This window comes from Cladosporium halotolerans, assembly GCF_011745625.1.
Source record: "Cladosporium halotolerans strain TM138-S3 chromosome Unknown Sca104, whole genome shotgun sequence".
Taxonomy (NCBI): Eukaryota; Fungi; Ascomycota; class Dothideomycetes; order Cladosporiales; family Cladosporiaceae; genus Cladosporium; species Cladosporium halotolerans.
In genome coordinates this window covers 2,654-16,998 of record NW_027191554.1, presented here as the reverse complement: position 1 = coordinate 16,998, position 14,345 = coordinate 2,654, and the positions used below count along the sequence as shown (strand labels likewise).

Here is a 14,345-nt window from a genome sequence, read left to right as displayed (position 1 = left end):
CGGCTTGCATGTTTGCCATCGCAGTGTTCACGAGCTGAGTGATCTGCATCTGTATCTTGCTCATCTCTAACCTTATCTCGCCTCGGAGGAATTGCATTTGTCCCAGCGAGCCAGCAGGGAGGGTTGGGCCCTCGGATCCACGCTGGCCGCCGCTCGCCACGAACTTCTCGAATGCTTGTGTAAGCACATCATCAGTGATGCTGATGGCTGATCCTGCGTCTGCTTTTCGCTTCTTTGGACTTGCTGGTCCCGTGGTGCGAGCTTGTTGGTTGTCCCCAGTCCTCGCACCACCAGGTCCAAGGCCCATTTCGCAAAGTTCGAGGTCGGCGAGACTTCCGATTGGTTCGAAGCTTTCCACGGACGCTCCAGACCCTGAACCGTCACTTTGGGGCGCCCCTCCGCCGCCTTTGCTGGGGGATATCATTCCCGCCAGCGAGGCGCTGGGGATCGCGTTGGTGTGCACGCACTGGTCTTATCCTGTGCTTTCGAGTGATGTGAATGATGACCCTGTCTGTGACAAAGTGGAAAAGAAGTGACGGATTTTCTGCCGACTTTGCAACAAAGCGCACATGCGGAACTCCCGCGCATTACGCATACCAGGCGAAGTACGCATACCGACCGCTTGTGCAATCTGTCCTAATTTACAAACTGTTTTGGTCTCCCCCACGCGCCTTCCAAGAAACGGAACACCGAGCAGACCAGGGATACACTCTACCGCATGTCACAAATCTCATCAAGCGTACCGGCAAATGTCACCCAGCCGTTTGTCACATCTTTCAACGCAACCGGCGCCGGCGTGCGAAGGGACTTCTGGAGACTGTTCCCGAAGACCAGGGAGTCTTATGACATGAGAAAACAGCAAGAGGTGCTCAAGGAGTTGTTGGGGTCTAGCAATTGGAAGCGGCTTGGTAAGCCATGGTTCAGGCAGGACGCTGTGACTGGACTGGTCTACCGCAAGTCACCAGGGAGTCAATCCAAGCCGATGGGCCGGATCACGGTTTGCGTACCCTACGAGCACGAGTTTGATATCGCTGTAAGCCAAGAAAGTCTTGTAATTGTACTCTCCGAAGCCCCACCGACTGATTGTAGCAGGCTATCGAGCATGTTCGCTCGCACACGTTAGACTCAGAAAGCAACAAACCAAACGATATTGACTCGACTATCGCTTCAAAGTACACGGGAATCGACCGAGATCAGCTGAGATTCATGAGACAAAGGTGTGCCGATTGCAATGCGACGGAGACAGGTATTGTCGAAGTTGGCTTGGACTGTCGACCGGTCGTACGCAGGCTACTAGTGACGGAGGATGCTCTAAATCCTGAATCTCATCCCCCGACGAAGACCAGAGTCAAGGGTGTCTCTAAACGTGGGCTCTGCAAGCACTCCCCGAACCAAGTCATAGCAGACACCATCTCAAGCTCTACACACAAGTACTCCATTGTATATTGGATTGCTTGTGAGGATAAGTTGGCCGAACCGATATCCACCCAGACGCTCCACCATAGGCACACCGCGGCAGCAGTCAGCAAACTCATCCCAAGCTGCTTCTTCCCCGACGAAGCACAACGCTTGATGCTGGTTGTCGGTTCTGCTTTCCTCAGGACGGATCGCGAGTACGTCCACGCTCACCAATCCCTCGTTACAGCCTCGATCTTGGCTGCCAGCTTCCAAGGCAAGGTCTATTTCCAGACTGGCATTTGGGCGCGAAAGCAGCTTTCGCGAGCCCCTGCACTGGTTGAGCGAGGAAGCATCTTGGTACTAGCCTGGCGACAATACGACGAAAAGACGGCCATCAATGTTCAGAGCATCTACGAGCGCGTCAAGCAGCATGAACCGAGCTCACTGCGTGTCTTTCCCTCAGCGACTGAGCTCGAACATGTTCTCGGCAAGACCGATGACATTCGCGCTTTGGATGAAATTGCCGAATCTGCACACCCAAGCTGGTCTTTCCGGCCGATTACTTGCGATTCTGCGAGCCAGTGTCGGCTGAGCGAAGTCGGGGTGTTGAAACGGAGCTACAGCTGCGGCAGCGAACATGTCATCCTGCACCCGAAAGCAATTGACGTCGCAAAGCATCTGAGATGCCAGTCAAGTGGGCGCAGGATCAGCAGTCGACGAGCGGCCCAGACCACGGAACGATGGTTTCATCAAGAGTTTGTCGAGGGATTGAGAAAAATCGGCGAGTTCCGCGTCTTCATTGTCACTGTCCAAGATACGACGGCCAGACGTGGGCGCAGGGGAAGGGTACTCCAAGTTGTTCATACTATTGAACTTCCTGACAGAGAGCTTGTCGTCACTGTTCTAGGTTCTGGTGCAAGCTGGCCTGATGAACTGGGTACAAGTGAAAAAATAGACCTCGACGAGCTCCGAGCGTTCGCGCTTTATGTATATGAGGCGCTGCGCAGCAGATCGAATTGGTTCACACGCTTTGAATCCTTAGAGGTCGGGGCTCGCGTCGATGTGGGTGTTGCCCTCCTCGACAGTGTGCCTAAATACTTCGTCAATGAAGTCACACGAATCTACGAGGCAGATTTCTTCGCAGAGTGGTTGGCTCAGCCAGGGACCCAGACTTGCAGGGCCGTGTCAACGGCGTTTGCAGAGGTTTTCCTGGAAACACAAGACAGCTGATGTTTCGTTCTAACAACGGAAGCAAAAGCTTGATCAAACTCGGAACCCCAGCTACAACTTCATGCGATGCCATTCGCTGGCTTCCAGGTTCAAATCAACACACAGCGCCTACTCTACTCTGGAAATGTGACCGTGGGAGGACTCAGAGCTCAAGACCTGTAGCGGTCGAGTCCAAGTTGGGACAGCGGGTTGGAGTGCTGGACACGGGACTATAATTGAGAAGTTTGCTAGAAGATGTATCCCGTGTCACAAGCCACGTAGCATAAATACTGATGAATTACATAAGTGGAAAGGGTCTTAGTCGGACTTGTCAATCAATCTGATGCAAGGCTTGTTGACATGTCCATACCGGACTCGTTCTCTTCGTCTGCGCTCCGCGACTCTACGGTCTGGCGATTCATTAGTGGTGTCGTTTTCGTAGTTGACGAAGTGATTAGCTTCCGCCTCTGCGCTAAGGTCATTCTTTGTAGAGTTGATTTCCTCTTCTTGCTGCCGCTTCCAGAACGGACGTTGTCCGATGGTGACCCGGTAGTATCTGACGGCGAAACGAGGGCAGTGAGGGCCTCTGACCGCTGCCCTGTTGGTGCCGGTGAGTCTTGTTGGAGTTGAGGCTTCTGTAACAACTCCGATCTGGCAACCTGTCTCAGTTTGACAAAGCTCAAATTGATGCCCTTGTGCCTCTGCCATTTCGGAGCGAGCTCCCCTTCATGAAAGGCGTCTTCAAATGGCATCTTCTCCAATGCCTTGACGGGGCGTCCATCAGACGCAAACGTAGCGTAGAACTCCACCTTGAACTTGAATATCATCGCGTATAGATACACGTGACAAACCCTTCTCTTGAGCGTGACAGTCGATCCTGGTAATTGCCGTTCAAATCTCCCAAATTCGGTCATCTTGCCAGCATTGGTGAAGGCAAACTTGTCGTGATTCCATCCTTCGATGATTTGTTCGTCAGAAAAGCCGGCTGGTGTTCCGAATACCGAGAGATCGAGAGAGGGAGGCTCATCCTCGGGGGCAAGGAGCTCGTAGTGTATGGGATGTGACGCTGACAAGCGATCCAGCACAGTCTGCGAGTCGTTCACGTCTTGTCCTTGCGTGCATATGCGGATCACGGAATCGTCATCATCCTCATTGGTCGACCCGTCTGGATCGCTTCGCAGCCAGAGCGACAACGGCACTTCCTTGGTCGAAAGAATGTCTGGGTTGTCCGCCATGTACATCATCCCCGCAATGACAGCGGTGCTGCTCGAAGCGTTAGCCACCATTCATAACAGCACCTCGATATTGTTCTCGACATCACCTACATGTGAGTTTCCTTATCCAGACGCAGTTCTGCTGTCGGGAAGTCTTCGCTTATCATCTTTTTGAAGGCTTTCAGGGCTGTAGGGCTTCGCGATCCGCGACCAGTCAACAACACATAGAATCCAGCCTCACCCTCCGATTCGCGGACCAATTCTCGAGCAACCTCTAGCGTAGGTCTTGCAGTTCTTGTGCGGCGCTGATCCAGACTGTTGTTTGCTAGATTCGCGCGCCCCATCACTCGCTTCCATTCTTCGTCGGAAAGTCCAAATCGAGCGGCTATCTCGGCTTCCGGCTCGGGTTTGAAGTACTCATCGATGCACTCGGACACTTCCCAGACGTTCGATTCGGAGGTTTTAGCGCCATTGATCTTGTTAATTGACCGAACTTCATCTTCCACGGCCATGTTGATTTCTCCTGCACCTCCAGGATAATCTTTGTATTCTCGAGGGCTAAGGATGACTCCGTCCGCGACTTGAGCAAGGCCGATATTCTACACAACATTAGATTGCACCCATCTTTTCCGGCTTTCAAGACTCACCACTCCAGAATGGCCTAAATCCACCACCACATAGAATCCATCTTTCAATCCATCGACATTGCTGTTCGAGATGCAACCCATGACGCTGCTCACACACTCATTGACGTGTTCGAATTCGGCCCCCATGCCCAGGCCCTGCAAGCTCAGCATAAGTTCTTGCACGCTACTGTTCGTCCAGCGGTCGCTGATGTTCACGGATATGTTGAACCTTCCTTCCCTTTGCCCGATCACTTCGCTTACCATGTGCCGGAAAAACGCGATAGCCACCTCTTTCGATGTCATGCCGAACTTCTTTGCTTTTTCTTTCTGTAGCTCCAGCGTTCGCTGTATGTCAGGTGTAGAACCCTCGTCCACGAAAGCCATCTTGGGATAGGCGAACATCTCCCAATCTCCTGGGTTGCGCTTTCGGGCACGCACCGCCGCGTGACCATGAAGTATTTCTACAGTGTCGCTCCTCATCCTCATCGCAGTCAAAGCAGGTATGGCCTCGGCCCCTCCTATACTGCTTGCGCTCGCGCCTTGCGCCCATCTGACCAATTCCCATTCCCCTCCGGATTTTTTTATCATCGCCTGACCGTTTGACGCGCCGAGCTCGATGGCGACGGTCCATGTTGCGGGTTTGGTGGCCGTGTGATGCCTCTTGGGAAGCGCAGGCTGTGCAGGTGTCTGATCATCGTTCTGTCCATTCGACGCGCTGAGCTCGATGGCTGAGTTGGGTGCAGCAGGTTTAGATGTCGCTTGAGGCCGAACGGGACGCGTAGGGTGCGGAGGTTTCGGCCTCGGTATGTATTTTGTACGCGCCATTAGATTGTGGAGAGCTCAGCTCGTGGGTAGAGGAATCGCGATACTCTGCTCTCCAGACGGTTTTGCTTTCCAGGCGCGACGCGTGAGAGTTTCTCAAATGCACGAATAGCGCGACGTGGGTTGAAGGGTCGAGCCGAGCAAACAGGCGAGATTTGACGTTTTGCCGAAATTAATTACATGCTTCTCAGACCGGCTGTACATTGCATACTGAGGGGGTTCTGAGGAATTGGCGAATTGGCTGCAGCTTGGATACCAGCTGCTCAACGCCGGCCTCCTAGACGTTCACGAGGGCGGTGTTTTCTCCTTTTTATTTTTTTATTCATATTGCACTCAACCTAAATAGCTTATGGCACGTCGGCTATCTTCTCAACGACTGCTATGGCATCCTGGTGTGCTCTCGCGTTGACATTTTACAGTACAGTTGTGCTCGCCGTCCCGGACTCCACCGAGCCGCCACAGCTTTTGGGCTTATTGCCCTCCTACTTTCTTGTCTTTGTCATTCCTCATCTTTCCCCTCATCCACGCCCGCTCTGCTCCGCCACCTCTCCCTCTTCAACGCCCCGATCTAATCGGTCGATGTCCCACGAATCATCTTGGGCACTTTCTCCAGGGATTTTCTTGCCCACCTCTGTATCTTCGAGGAAATGGAGCACTTGTGCCGCGCCTTCTGTTCTAAACAGAGTCTGCAGGTCTGCTCTGTCGCTTCTTTAGCCGATCGAGATTTCCTTACTGTTCAGCCTTCGTAGCATGGCATCTCGCTGCCTTCGCCATCTTCTGCATTTGAGCAGTAGATGTTTGACTGACTGCTCGATTGCCCCGCACCACCAACAGTGTGCGTCGAGGGCCTTGCCAACTCTCAAAAGGTAGACACCTGTGACCGCGTGGCCAGACTTGAGCTGCAAGTACTTAGCTCGCACCGATTCCTTGGCATCTTTGACGCTTCTATCAATTTTGCCTTGTGGCTTTCACCTTTCTCTGATGGTTTGCTTGACGTGGGACAGTGATGCCGAGCGCATTGTTCTTGGCTGTTGCCGTGCTGCTCGTTGCGCCGCAAGACTCGCGATTTTGTATGTTTTGTCACTCGCAAGCCATGTCAGGGCCACTCGAACACCTGCGTCTTCGGCCCGTAGTGCCCATCTCCTGATGTCTGTGATGACAGGCAGGGCTCAGTCCTTGTAGTTCTCGATGGCGGCTATTGCGAGCTGTAAATCGGTCACGATCTCAGCGAAGCAGCGGTCTGCCCGACGAAGGATCTGGGTGATGTCTTTCACCACCATGCCGATAGCAAACACTGCAGCATCGGGGATTGTTATGTACTTGCCGAGCGATGAGGCCTTTGTCTTCCACCCGCGTTGCTGTCTCCATGCCACCGCTACTCCACAGCTGACGTGCTTGGTCGCACTCACAAAGATTGTCAGTTGTCGTGGGTGGTCAGGTAGCGTCCTCTCCGGCACCTCTGAATATCCGTTGTTTCGAATTAATGCAACTGGTACAGATGAGGCAGCTTTGCAGGGCAGCTCGAATCCGTATTCGGTGTCGTATATGACGTTCATGAAGATCTGCTGTGCAAGTCGGCCTCCGAACGACCCATGTGCCTTCTCTGGTCTCGTCCAGCCGATACTGGATGGCTGGCCCGTCGTTCATTCATGCTGATGAAGCTCGCCAAAACGGAAGCTTGCGGGCAGGAGCTGATGCATTGGGTGGTCTCCATCCGCGCTCAGAGCGCGCAACGCGTATCTGGTCTGCCGATGGTCGAGAAGTTCCTTGGCGCAAGGCAAACACGCTTCCCGTTGGAAGGCTACCGGAGTTGATTTCAGCAACCCCGTGATGGCCCTTGCTTGACTGCTCAGCAGTAGTTGTAGTTTACTCAGTCGGTCCTTGTGGCCTCTCCACCAAGCTTCCGCCCACCCACTTCCGTCGGGATCGTCGAGCCCGCCTGACGCTCTCTGTACATTCGTTGCTCCAACCGGTACGGATCCAGGGGGAAGGTCTTGCCAGGGGAATGGTGTCGCAGATGGTTTCTTGGATGATCGATCGTCTGCAGTTTGGCCACCCTCTTATCCAGGCCCTCCAGTTCATCTGTTTGTCGCTGGTCGGAGTCACTTGAGTCGCCCAGGCACTCCTGATTTAGCTCTCCTAATCGATGCTCCAGGCGCTCGCGCGCCTGCTCCCAGTCCGCCTTGCGCCACTGAGGTTGTCCTGTGGGCTCCGCTTGCTGTGGAATTGATGCCCCGATCGACATGATGATCGGTATATGGTCGGAGTCCGAGTCTAATTCCTCGCACTGTCAGCATTGCAGTGCTTGCTCTATTATTCATGGTGTCGCAAAGGACAGGTCCAGCGTGCTTATGCTGCGGCCTGATCTCCACGTCACGGTATCTTGCGGCAAGATCAGCTGTAGGTTGCTCTGCGCTGTGGTTTCAGTCAGGGTGTCTGCTAGTGTGTGTTGGGTGGGTAGCATAGTTCCGCCCCATAGCGGATGATGTAGGTTGAAATCTCCGACCAGAAGGTGTTCACCTGGGCAGTCGAGCGCTAGTGGGAGCAGCTGCAGGGTGGCAAGGTTACGGCTGATCAGAAGCCTTTGGGGAGCGTCGTAGCAATTATGCATGTGTAGTGTCCTGCCGCCTAGGTGAATCGTGAGGGTCACAAGGTCCGGCGGATGCTCCGTAGCTCCCACTTGTTGTGGTCGATCGCTTTGCTAACATAGAAACATACCCGTGTCTCTTTGCTCAATGGGTAGACCAAGTGAGAGTTTGGAGGTCGAACTGTTGTCTGCATCTGTGGGTTGCGCCACGGTTCCTGTACGGCTAGGATGTGGTGCCTCTCGGGACTCATCGACTTGAACATGGACGTTCTCACGCGCGTTCTGCTTTTGTTTACGTTGTAATGTATGATGTTGAGCGTTTGTATCGTATTAAGCATCGTCGCAAGCGCTTCACTACTCGTCGTTGCTACGTAAACGTGCGCTGTCTTGCGCAGCGTGTCCCTCGCGTGTTCGAGAGCATACAGTATGGCAGTTAGCTCAGCACTGGCAAGTGAGCACGTGGAAGCCTCCGCCATCGCTTGCTGCTTGACTGTGCCGGTCGACATGCGATACTTGATGATCGCTGCCGAGCCGATCTGTTCATCCTGCGTCTGCGCAGCCGCATAATACAGATACGCGCCCCGGAAGCGAAGGGAGCGACACAGCTGCACTGCTTCAGCGGACTCTAAATATAGTACCTGCCTCGAGACCTTTGCTGATCGTTTCCAGCAGTGATATGGGTCTCTAGGCTTTCGGCTTCGAGTAGTCGGGCTTGTTCGGCTTGCGGAGGACGACAATCTTGGCCATGCGCCAACGCTGTGGTACGTACTTCAGGTCAAGTGAAGCCTGGTACAACTTCAGAACCACACCGCCAAGCACCGGCCAGAGTTCCTTCCATACGCGAAACGTGATCTCGTCCAGACCAGGTGCCTTGTCGGACTTGGACTGCATGATTGCCGCTTCGACTTCTGCAAGTGTCAACTTTGGCAGCTTGATCCTCAGAGGCACTTTCTTGCCTGCATGCTCGTGTGGCCTTCCGCCATTTCTCGTGGCCATCCTCGGCTTCACCGAGGTGCCATCTCGATTAACCGGTTGCGGTGGGATGGGGAAGAACGAAGCGAGAACAAGGTCGGTCTTCTCTCTGTCGCTCGTCGCTTCTGTGTCCCCCGCCTTCAGCATAGGTATGCCGTGGTTTGCGCGGCTGGTCTTTGTGTATGCGTAGGCCTTCCATATGTTGTCGCGTTTGTCAAGAGAATCTACCCAATGCTCCCTTTTGCATTGTTCGACTTGTCCATGTATACACGTCGCACCACTGTGACTCTCGCAGCGGCCTCCGCGACATCTTCACCCCTACGCCTGACCGCAGTTAAGTGGTTTCGTGTTGCGCTCAACGACAGTCGCAACGCCTTCAGCTCGTCGGTCCACCATCGCTTGGCGTACGGCGACGGTCGCGCCCTTGCGACATGCTTTTCGAAAACCTCGTTAACCAACGCCTCAAGTCTGTCCACGGCCACCTCCAATTCATCCTTGGCAGATAACGCGTGAAGACTGGCGTCGTCTGCGATTCTTGCCGATACTTCCTCGCGTATCTTCTTCCAATCAGCTTTGTCATACATCCGTCTCCGTCGCTTCTCCTGATACTCTGTCGTGTCCATCACGAAATGAGCTCGAATAGCTTTGTGGTCGGAGCCGTGATCATTCTGATGAATGCCACAGTACTCACAAACTTCGCTAAGGTTGCCACTCGCAAGCAAAATGTCAATCGTGGAGCAAGTAGATCCGTTGTAGTGTTCCCAGGTCACCGTCCCCGACGGAAGCAGTGAAGTCAGTGCATTTTCTTGCATGAAGTCGATGATAGCCTCGGCCTCGTCAGTACGACCGGCCTCTCCAGACGCCTGAGCACCACCCCACAGTTCATGGTGACGGTTGAAGTCAGCGCACAATAGCAAGTCGACCTTACCATCTCTTCCATATCTCTTAAACCCATCGTAGGCATCCTTGGCGATTTGCAGCTTGCCCCGCAGCTGCTCTTCGTTCACCGCCTGCCCTTCAGACGACTTCACGTCATAGGTGGACATGATGAGCGCAACGCCGCGCTTTGTGGTGACCGTCACCGCCACCATGTCGCTGGACGGTACAGCCACTTGCTGTGCAGCGTGCCTCTTGTTCACTCAGATTGCAGCCCGGTAAGCGTATCGCACTTCTCCTTCGTGCCTCACATTAGGTACAAACAATTGCCAGCTCCGCTCGACTGGAAAGGCCGGCTCTCCGGTGTCCATATCCTCATAGATATATGGTTCGACCACCGCGGGAGCATCGAAATCTGCCAAGCTCTCGTCGCAGAATAAACTCCAGTGCGCCGTCTTTCGCTTGCCAATGTTCACGTGAAGCACCTTGAACTCCCCTAGCATGAGGTAGTGCTGGGTGCATTCGACGTGCTCGAGACTTGTGCCCCACCACTGGCACTCGATGCATTGGTCGGGCTTGCCTGCGTACTACCATACATGTCAATGTCAATGTTAGCACTGCGCTGCTCCTGCCTCGTCCTAGCCCTTTGTTGTCCGACATGTCGGTAGTGCTGCGGGTGCAACTTGCACGCCCAGTCGAACACTGTGTGTGCGTCGCCGCATGCCAGGCACTTCGGGCTGTCTTTGTTTGTGCATTCGTCCCGGCGGTGACCTTTCGAGCATATAGCACATCTGATGTAGCTGGTGCACGACGCCTGCTCGTGTCCGTATCTGTTGCAATGATAGCACGGGCCGCTATTGTCCCTGACGATGAACGGTGAACAGAATGCGTCAGTCGCGCCGAACATAGCTGTGCCTGTTCGCAGCAGATAGTCGGCATCGACTCTGTTCTTCAACCAGACCACCATGGATCCTACCTTTCTCTTCGCGTCGACTTTGCTGAGCCAGGTGGCCTTCATTACCGTGCACTCCGCCGTCTCACAGCTTTTGTCCGCCTTGAAGACTTTCGCAAAGTCCTTGTTTAGCGTCTTACCGTCGTTCACTTCCTGGTCCAGCACGCACTGCTTCACGACACTGTCAAACTTCACCGGATACCACTGGTCACCTTTGACGCGAGCGCCGCTAAGGGTCGACGTCGGCCAGCGAGTGTGCTGCTTTGCCTTGTTGGCTTCTTCCTTGTCGGCAAAAACTACGTCGATTCTGTCGCCCGGGCCAGGCCGTATACATTTGATCGTCAGCTTTTCCGTGACCTTGTTGACCTTGAGCCCATCGCGCAGGCCATCCCTGATACCGTTGTAATTATTCTTCGCTCCCTTGAATCTGCCAATGTCGACCGACACTGCTCGCTCATCTTGCACCTGTGGTTTCTCCTTGGGGAGTTGGAAACTGCCTGCTGATGTTGACCTGGTCTGGGAGGTCTGTGAGCCCATGGACGTGGCTCCGCCCGCAAGGACTTCGCTGTAGCTATTAGGCCTGGGACTTCCTTCCAGCAGTGCCTTCAATGCCTTGATCTCCTCGCCTTGTGCCCTGATCTCCTCGCCTTGTGCCTTGATTTCCTCCATCATCGCATGATTGCTTTCCAGCAGCGCCTTGTTGCTGTCAAGAAACGCCTTCTGGCTCTCCGCCGTTTACCTTTGAGCCGCCACTAGCTGTGCAATGGTCTCTGCCATCGCCGCAAGCTTGTCGTTGACGCTCTTCTCAGCCTTTCTCTTACGCGCCGCAGTTGACACGGCCTCAAAGCCGGGCGTAGCCTGCTACGAGGCCCCGCCGCCCTTCATCACACTCGGTATGACCCTCATCGTCGTTCTCTTCGCCCCTCCCGCCTTCGCCTTCCCTCTCGTCACAATTTGCCACTCCGCACCCCCTCCGCCCTCCGACCCCGCATCAGCGGCGAAGCCGGCGGCGACAGCGGGCGTCGAGCTTCGAGCTCCAGCACCTTCCCCACATCCACCACCACCTCCCTCAACATCAATAACATCGTTTTGAGTGATTTCAGCCATCGATTGATTTATTGCCAGCCGAATTCGCTCGAGCTGACCAACTACCCGCGTGACCAGCTTCCCCGGAAACTATGTTATGGCGCCGGTGCAACCTCTGATCTGGCCTTGAAGGTGTAAAGTCGCGCTCTTGAATGGCCAAAGTGTCTCGTGGTACTGCGCAACTACATCCCAGTCGTCAGAGGAAAGCTGAGTGTCTCTCGTATGTCCCTGGCGTACTGCCGCACTATTCATTCACAGGGCAATATGAGTAAGACTCGTCATTGGCGGGGCTGCAATATGAAGCAGGCTTGGAGCAAGGGAATATGCTGGGCGTGCGGGAACAGCAACCAGCGCCATACGGAAGACAGAGGGAGAGAAGAACTTCATAACACCAGAAGGCAGAAGCGAAAGAATGAAGAGAAGGGCGGGGATCTCCGGAAACCAAGCATGGCGCGCTCACAAAAGTTGTATGGATAGCACAATTGAGCCCCCGGACAATGTTTTGAGAGGAGGGGAAGGGAAACTGGAGTTGATTTCTCTGGAGAGTCCATTCCTCTGTTTATACTAATTAGGTCAGTGCTGCTTTGCGATTTCGAGTGTGACCTGTCAAGTTTGTCCACGAAGCTTGTACTGAATTTCTTCCTGCCGGCATGATAAAAAGCCAGAGGGCAATGGCTTAAAAGGTACACAGCGCAGTCCAGTTGACACAGTTGGTCAGAAAGCCGATGTCCCCAAGTTGCCTCTCGCTTTCTGCAATCTGACCTTCAATGTCTCTAGCCCACTAGAATCTGCATCTGCTAGAGCATTCATTATTCTTGAGTCCCCAACCCTGAAGTCTTAAGAATTCAAAAAGTCGTCTTCAAGAAGCTCCCCAGCAGAAGAGCGCTCCTCGGGGAGCCAACAGAGCATCTTTCTTGCCAATGTAATCAAAAAGGCATGCTCCTCACCTGCGAGTTGGGTCTCCCGAGATTCGAGGGTTTGGTTGGGGATAGGCGTTGAAGCAATCCAATTACCTGAGCGTCGCATTAGCCCTGCATGATAACTCTTGTATGGATTATATTACCATCTACATCCCAATATTGTCGGCATTTTATGCTGCGTTCAAGAAATCGTTTAGGCGGAGGACCTAGAAGCGACACCATCTCAGCGAGATGTTGCTCATCATTGAGATTGCCGTCTCTGACGGCTCGGAAGAGGCGTCCACCCTCAAATAGATCCCAAATCTGATTGTTCACGTCAGCAAACGGGATGGATAAGCGACGCGACGTACTCTTACATACCATCAGCCCGACCGACCAAACATCGATTTTTGAATCCCATGGCATGCCAAAAATTATCTCTGGCGCCCTGTAAACGCCAGGCATAACGTCACCAGAGTGTTTCTGGCCTGGCTCTCCTAGGCGGGCAGCGCCAAAATCGGATATGACGGGCGCACCGTATGTGAGCGGCATCTCGTGAGAAGTGTAGATCACGCGGTCCTCCAGTAGCTTTCGTGGCAGGGGACTATTGTGTTCTAGTGTTTCAATTTGAATGAATGCGTCTTCGTTCTCGGCGCCCAGAAGGATGTTGTTGGGAGAAAGATCTGACCGATTCTTAGTACGTCGACGAGATTGTACACGTTCTTGAGCCTTACCAGTGTGAACCACTCCGGCTTGGTGCAAAAAGTCAAGGCCCATGAGAATCATAAGCAAGCTCTGTTTCAGTATGTCTTTATTCAATCTTTTCGAGGGGAACGCATTTCGAAAATGCGTGTAAGTGAGACCAAGGGGCGCAAAGACCAAACACTGGTGTTTATGTGACTCATGGCTGAGATAAAATTCGTCTATGGCCACTCGAAGGCGCTGCTTGCCGGGATGATCTGCTTCAATTGAGTTAATGTGATGAGAGATGGCAGACTCTTGCGTGGTCGTCCCATCGTAGGTGCAAACTTTGAGGGCTGCCAGCTTGGAGTTCCTGCACTCAACACAGTAGCAATTAGTATAATTTTCATCCGTCGGCCTTGTCAGGCGCTTACTTTTCATCCCTACAAAGCCAGACCGTGGAAGAAGTGCCGAAGCCAAGCTTTGCGACGACACGATATCGCGATCGGAGAACAGCGCCGAGGTGGATTGGAAAGAATTTTGTTGGATCATAATTTGGAACAGTCTCTTCCTCAACCAGAGAGTGTATTGGAAGCACATCGAACAAAGCATTTTGGAGAGCGGTTGGGCAACTAGCAGGTGCTTTGGAGGAGCTGTTCATGCCTGACACGTGTCGGCCGGGTGGAGGCGGACGAAGGTTTCTGCAATGGGGAGAGATAATGTCCATAGGCCTTCGGAGATGCCTTGCGATAGCGCGAGGATAAAACAAGCTCATTGCGAGATTGTGTTGACTGAGTGGTGGTGCTAAAGATGCTTGAGTAAGACCGGCGCTTCTAGGGACGTGTGGTTCGCGAATGTGCACGGGCGCATTCCCCACATATCCAGTAAGCGCGCGGCAGCCAAGCGAGCGGCATAAATAACTGGTCCAGCGGGGAGGTAATATCGACAGTCAACCAAGAAAAGCTGACCACTCTTATAAGACATGGGCGCTTACTTATGCATAATATCTGCAGGCGATGTATC

At 53.6% G+C, this 14,345-nt stretch overlaps 3 protein-coding genes across 3 annotated transcripts; 1 reads left to right on the top strand and 2 right to left on the bottom strand.

Annotated features, from left to right (window-relative positions):
* Positions 1-501: 501 nt before the first annotated feature.
* WHR41_09418 (uncharacterized protein) lies at positions 502-2,968 on the top strand. The gene is made up of 2 exons (XM_069378021.1): positions 502-1,033; positions 1,093-2,968. Exons 1-2 carry the CDS (start codon positions 719-721, stop codon positions 2,626-2,628), a joined length of 1,851 nt encoding a protein of 616 aa, XP_069225008.1. The 5' UTR covers positions 502-718; the 3' UTR covers positions 2,629-2,968.
* Positions 2,777-5,345, bottom strand: WHR41_09417 (uncharacterized protein). The gene is made up of 3 exons (XM_069378020.1): positions 4,469-5,345; positions 3,933-4,420; positions 2,777-3,870 (listed from the first exon to the last, which is right to left on the bottom strand). Exons 1-3 carry the CDS (start codon positions 5,270-5,272, stop codon positions 2,943-2,945), a joined length of 2,220 nt encoding a protein of 739 aa, XP_069225010.1. The 5' UTR covers positions 5,273-5,345; the 3' UTR covers positions 2,777-2,942.
* Positions 5,346-12,260: 6,915 nt separating this feature from the next.
* On the bottom strand, positions 12,261-14,102 carry WHR41_09416 (uncharacterized protein). Its single transcript, XM_069378019.1, has 5 exons — positions 13,757-14,102; positions 13,376-13,695; positions 13,023-13,324; positions 12,806-12,965; positions 12,261-12,755 (listed from the first exon to the last, which is right to left on the bottom strand). Exons 1-5 carry the CDS (start codon positions 14,095-14,097, stop codon positions 12,580-12,582), a joined length of 1,299 nt encoding a protein of 432 aa, XP_069225009.1. The 5' UTR covers positions 14,098-14,102; the 3' UTR covers positions 12,261-12,579.
* Between the last annotated feature and the right edge of the window lie 243 nt (positions 14,103-14,345).

Excerpts from the sequence above, each read along its gene's own strand:
- WHR41_09418 (XM_069378021.1), top strand. The coding sequence starts at position 719 with ATGTCACAAATCTCATCAAGCGTACCGGCAAATGTCACCCAGCCGTTT. Across the intron at positions 1,034-1,092 it reads AGCACGAGTTTGATATCGCT|GCTATCGAGCATGTTCGCTC; the intron begins GTAAGCCAAGAA and ends TGATTGTAGCAG.
- WHR41_09417 (XM_069378020.1), bottom strand. The coding sequence starts at position 5,272 with ATGGCGCGTACAAAATACATACCGAGGCCGAAACCTCCGCACCCTACG. Across the intron at positions 4,421-4,468 it reads ATTTAGGCCATTCTGGAGTG|AATATCGGCCTTGCTCAAGT; the intron begins GTGAGTCTTGAA and ends AATGTTGTGTAG. Across the intron at positions 3,871-3,932 it reads CTGGATAAGGAAACTCACAT|CACCGCTGTCATTGCGGGGA; the intron begins GTAGGTGATGTC and ends CGCTTCGAGCAG.
- WHR41_09416 (XM_069378019.1), bottom strand. The coding sequence starts at position 14,097 with ATGAGCTTGTTTTATCCTCGCGCTATCGCAAGGCATCTCCGAAGGCCT. Across the intron at positions 13,696-13,756 it reads TGGCTTTGTAGGGATGAAAA|GAACTCCAAGCTGGCAGCCC; the intron begins GTAAGCGCCTGA and ends TGTTGAGTGCAG. Across the intron at positions 13,325-13,375 it reads AGCCGGAGTGGTTCACACTG|ATCTTTCTCCCAACAACATC; the intron begins GTAAGGCTCAAG and ends AGAATCGGTCAG.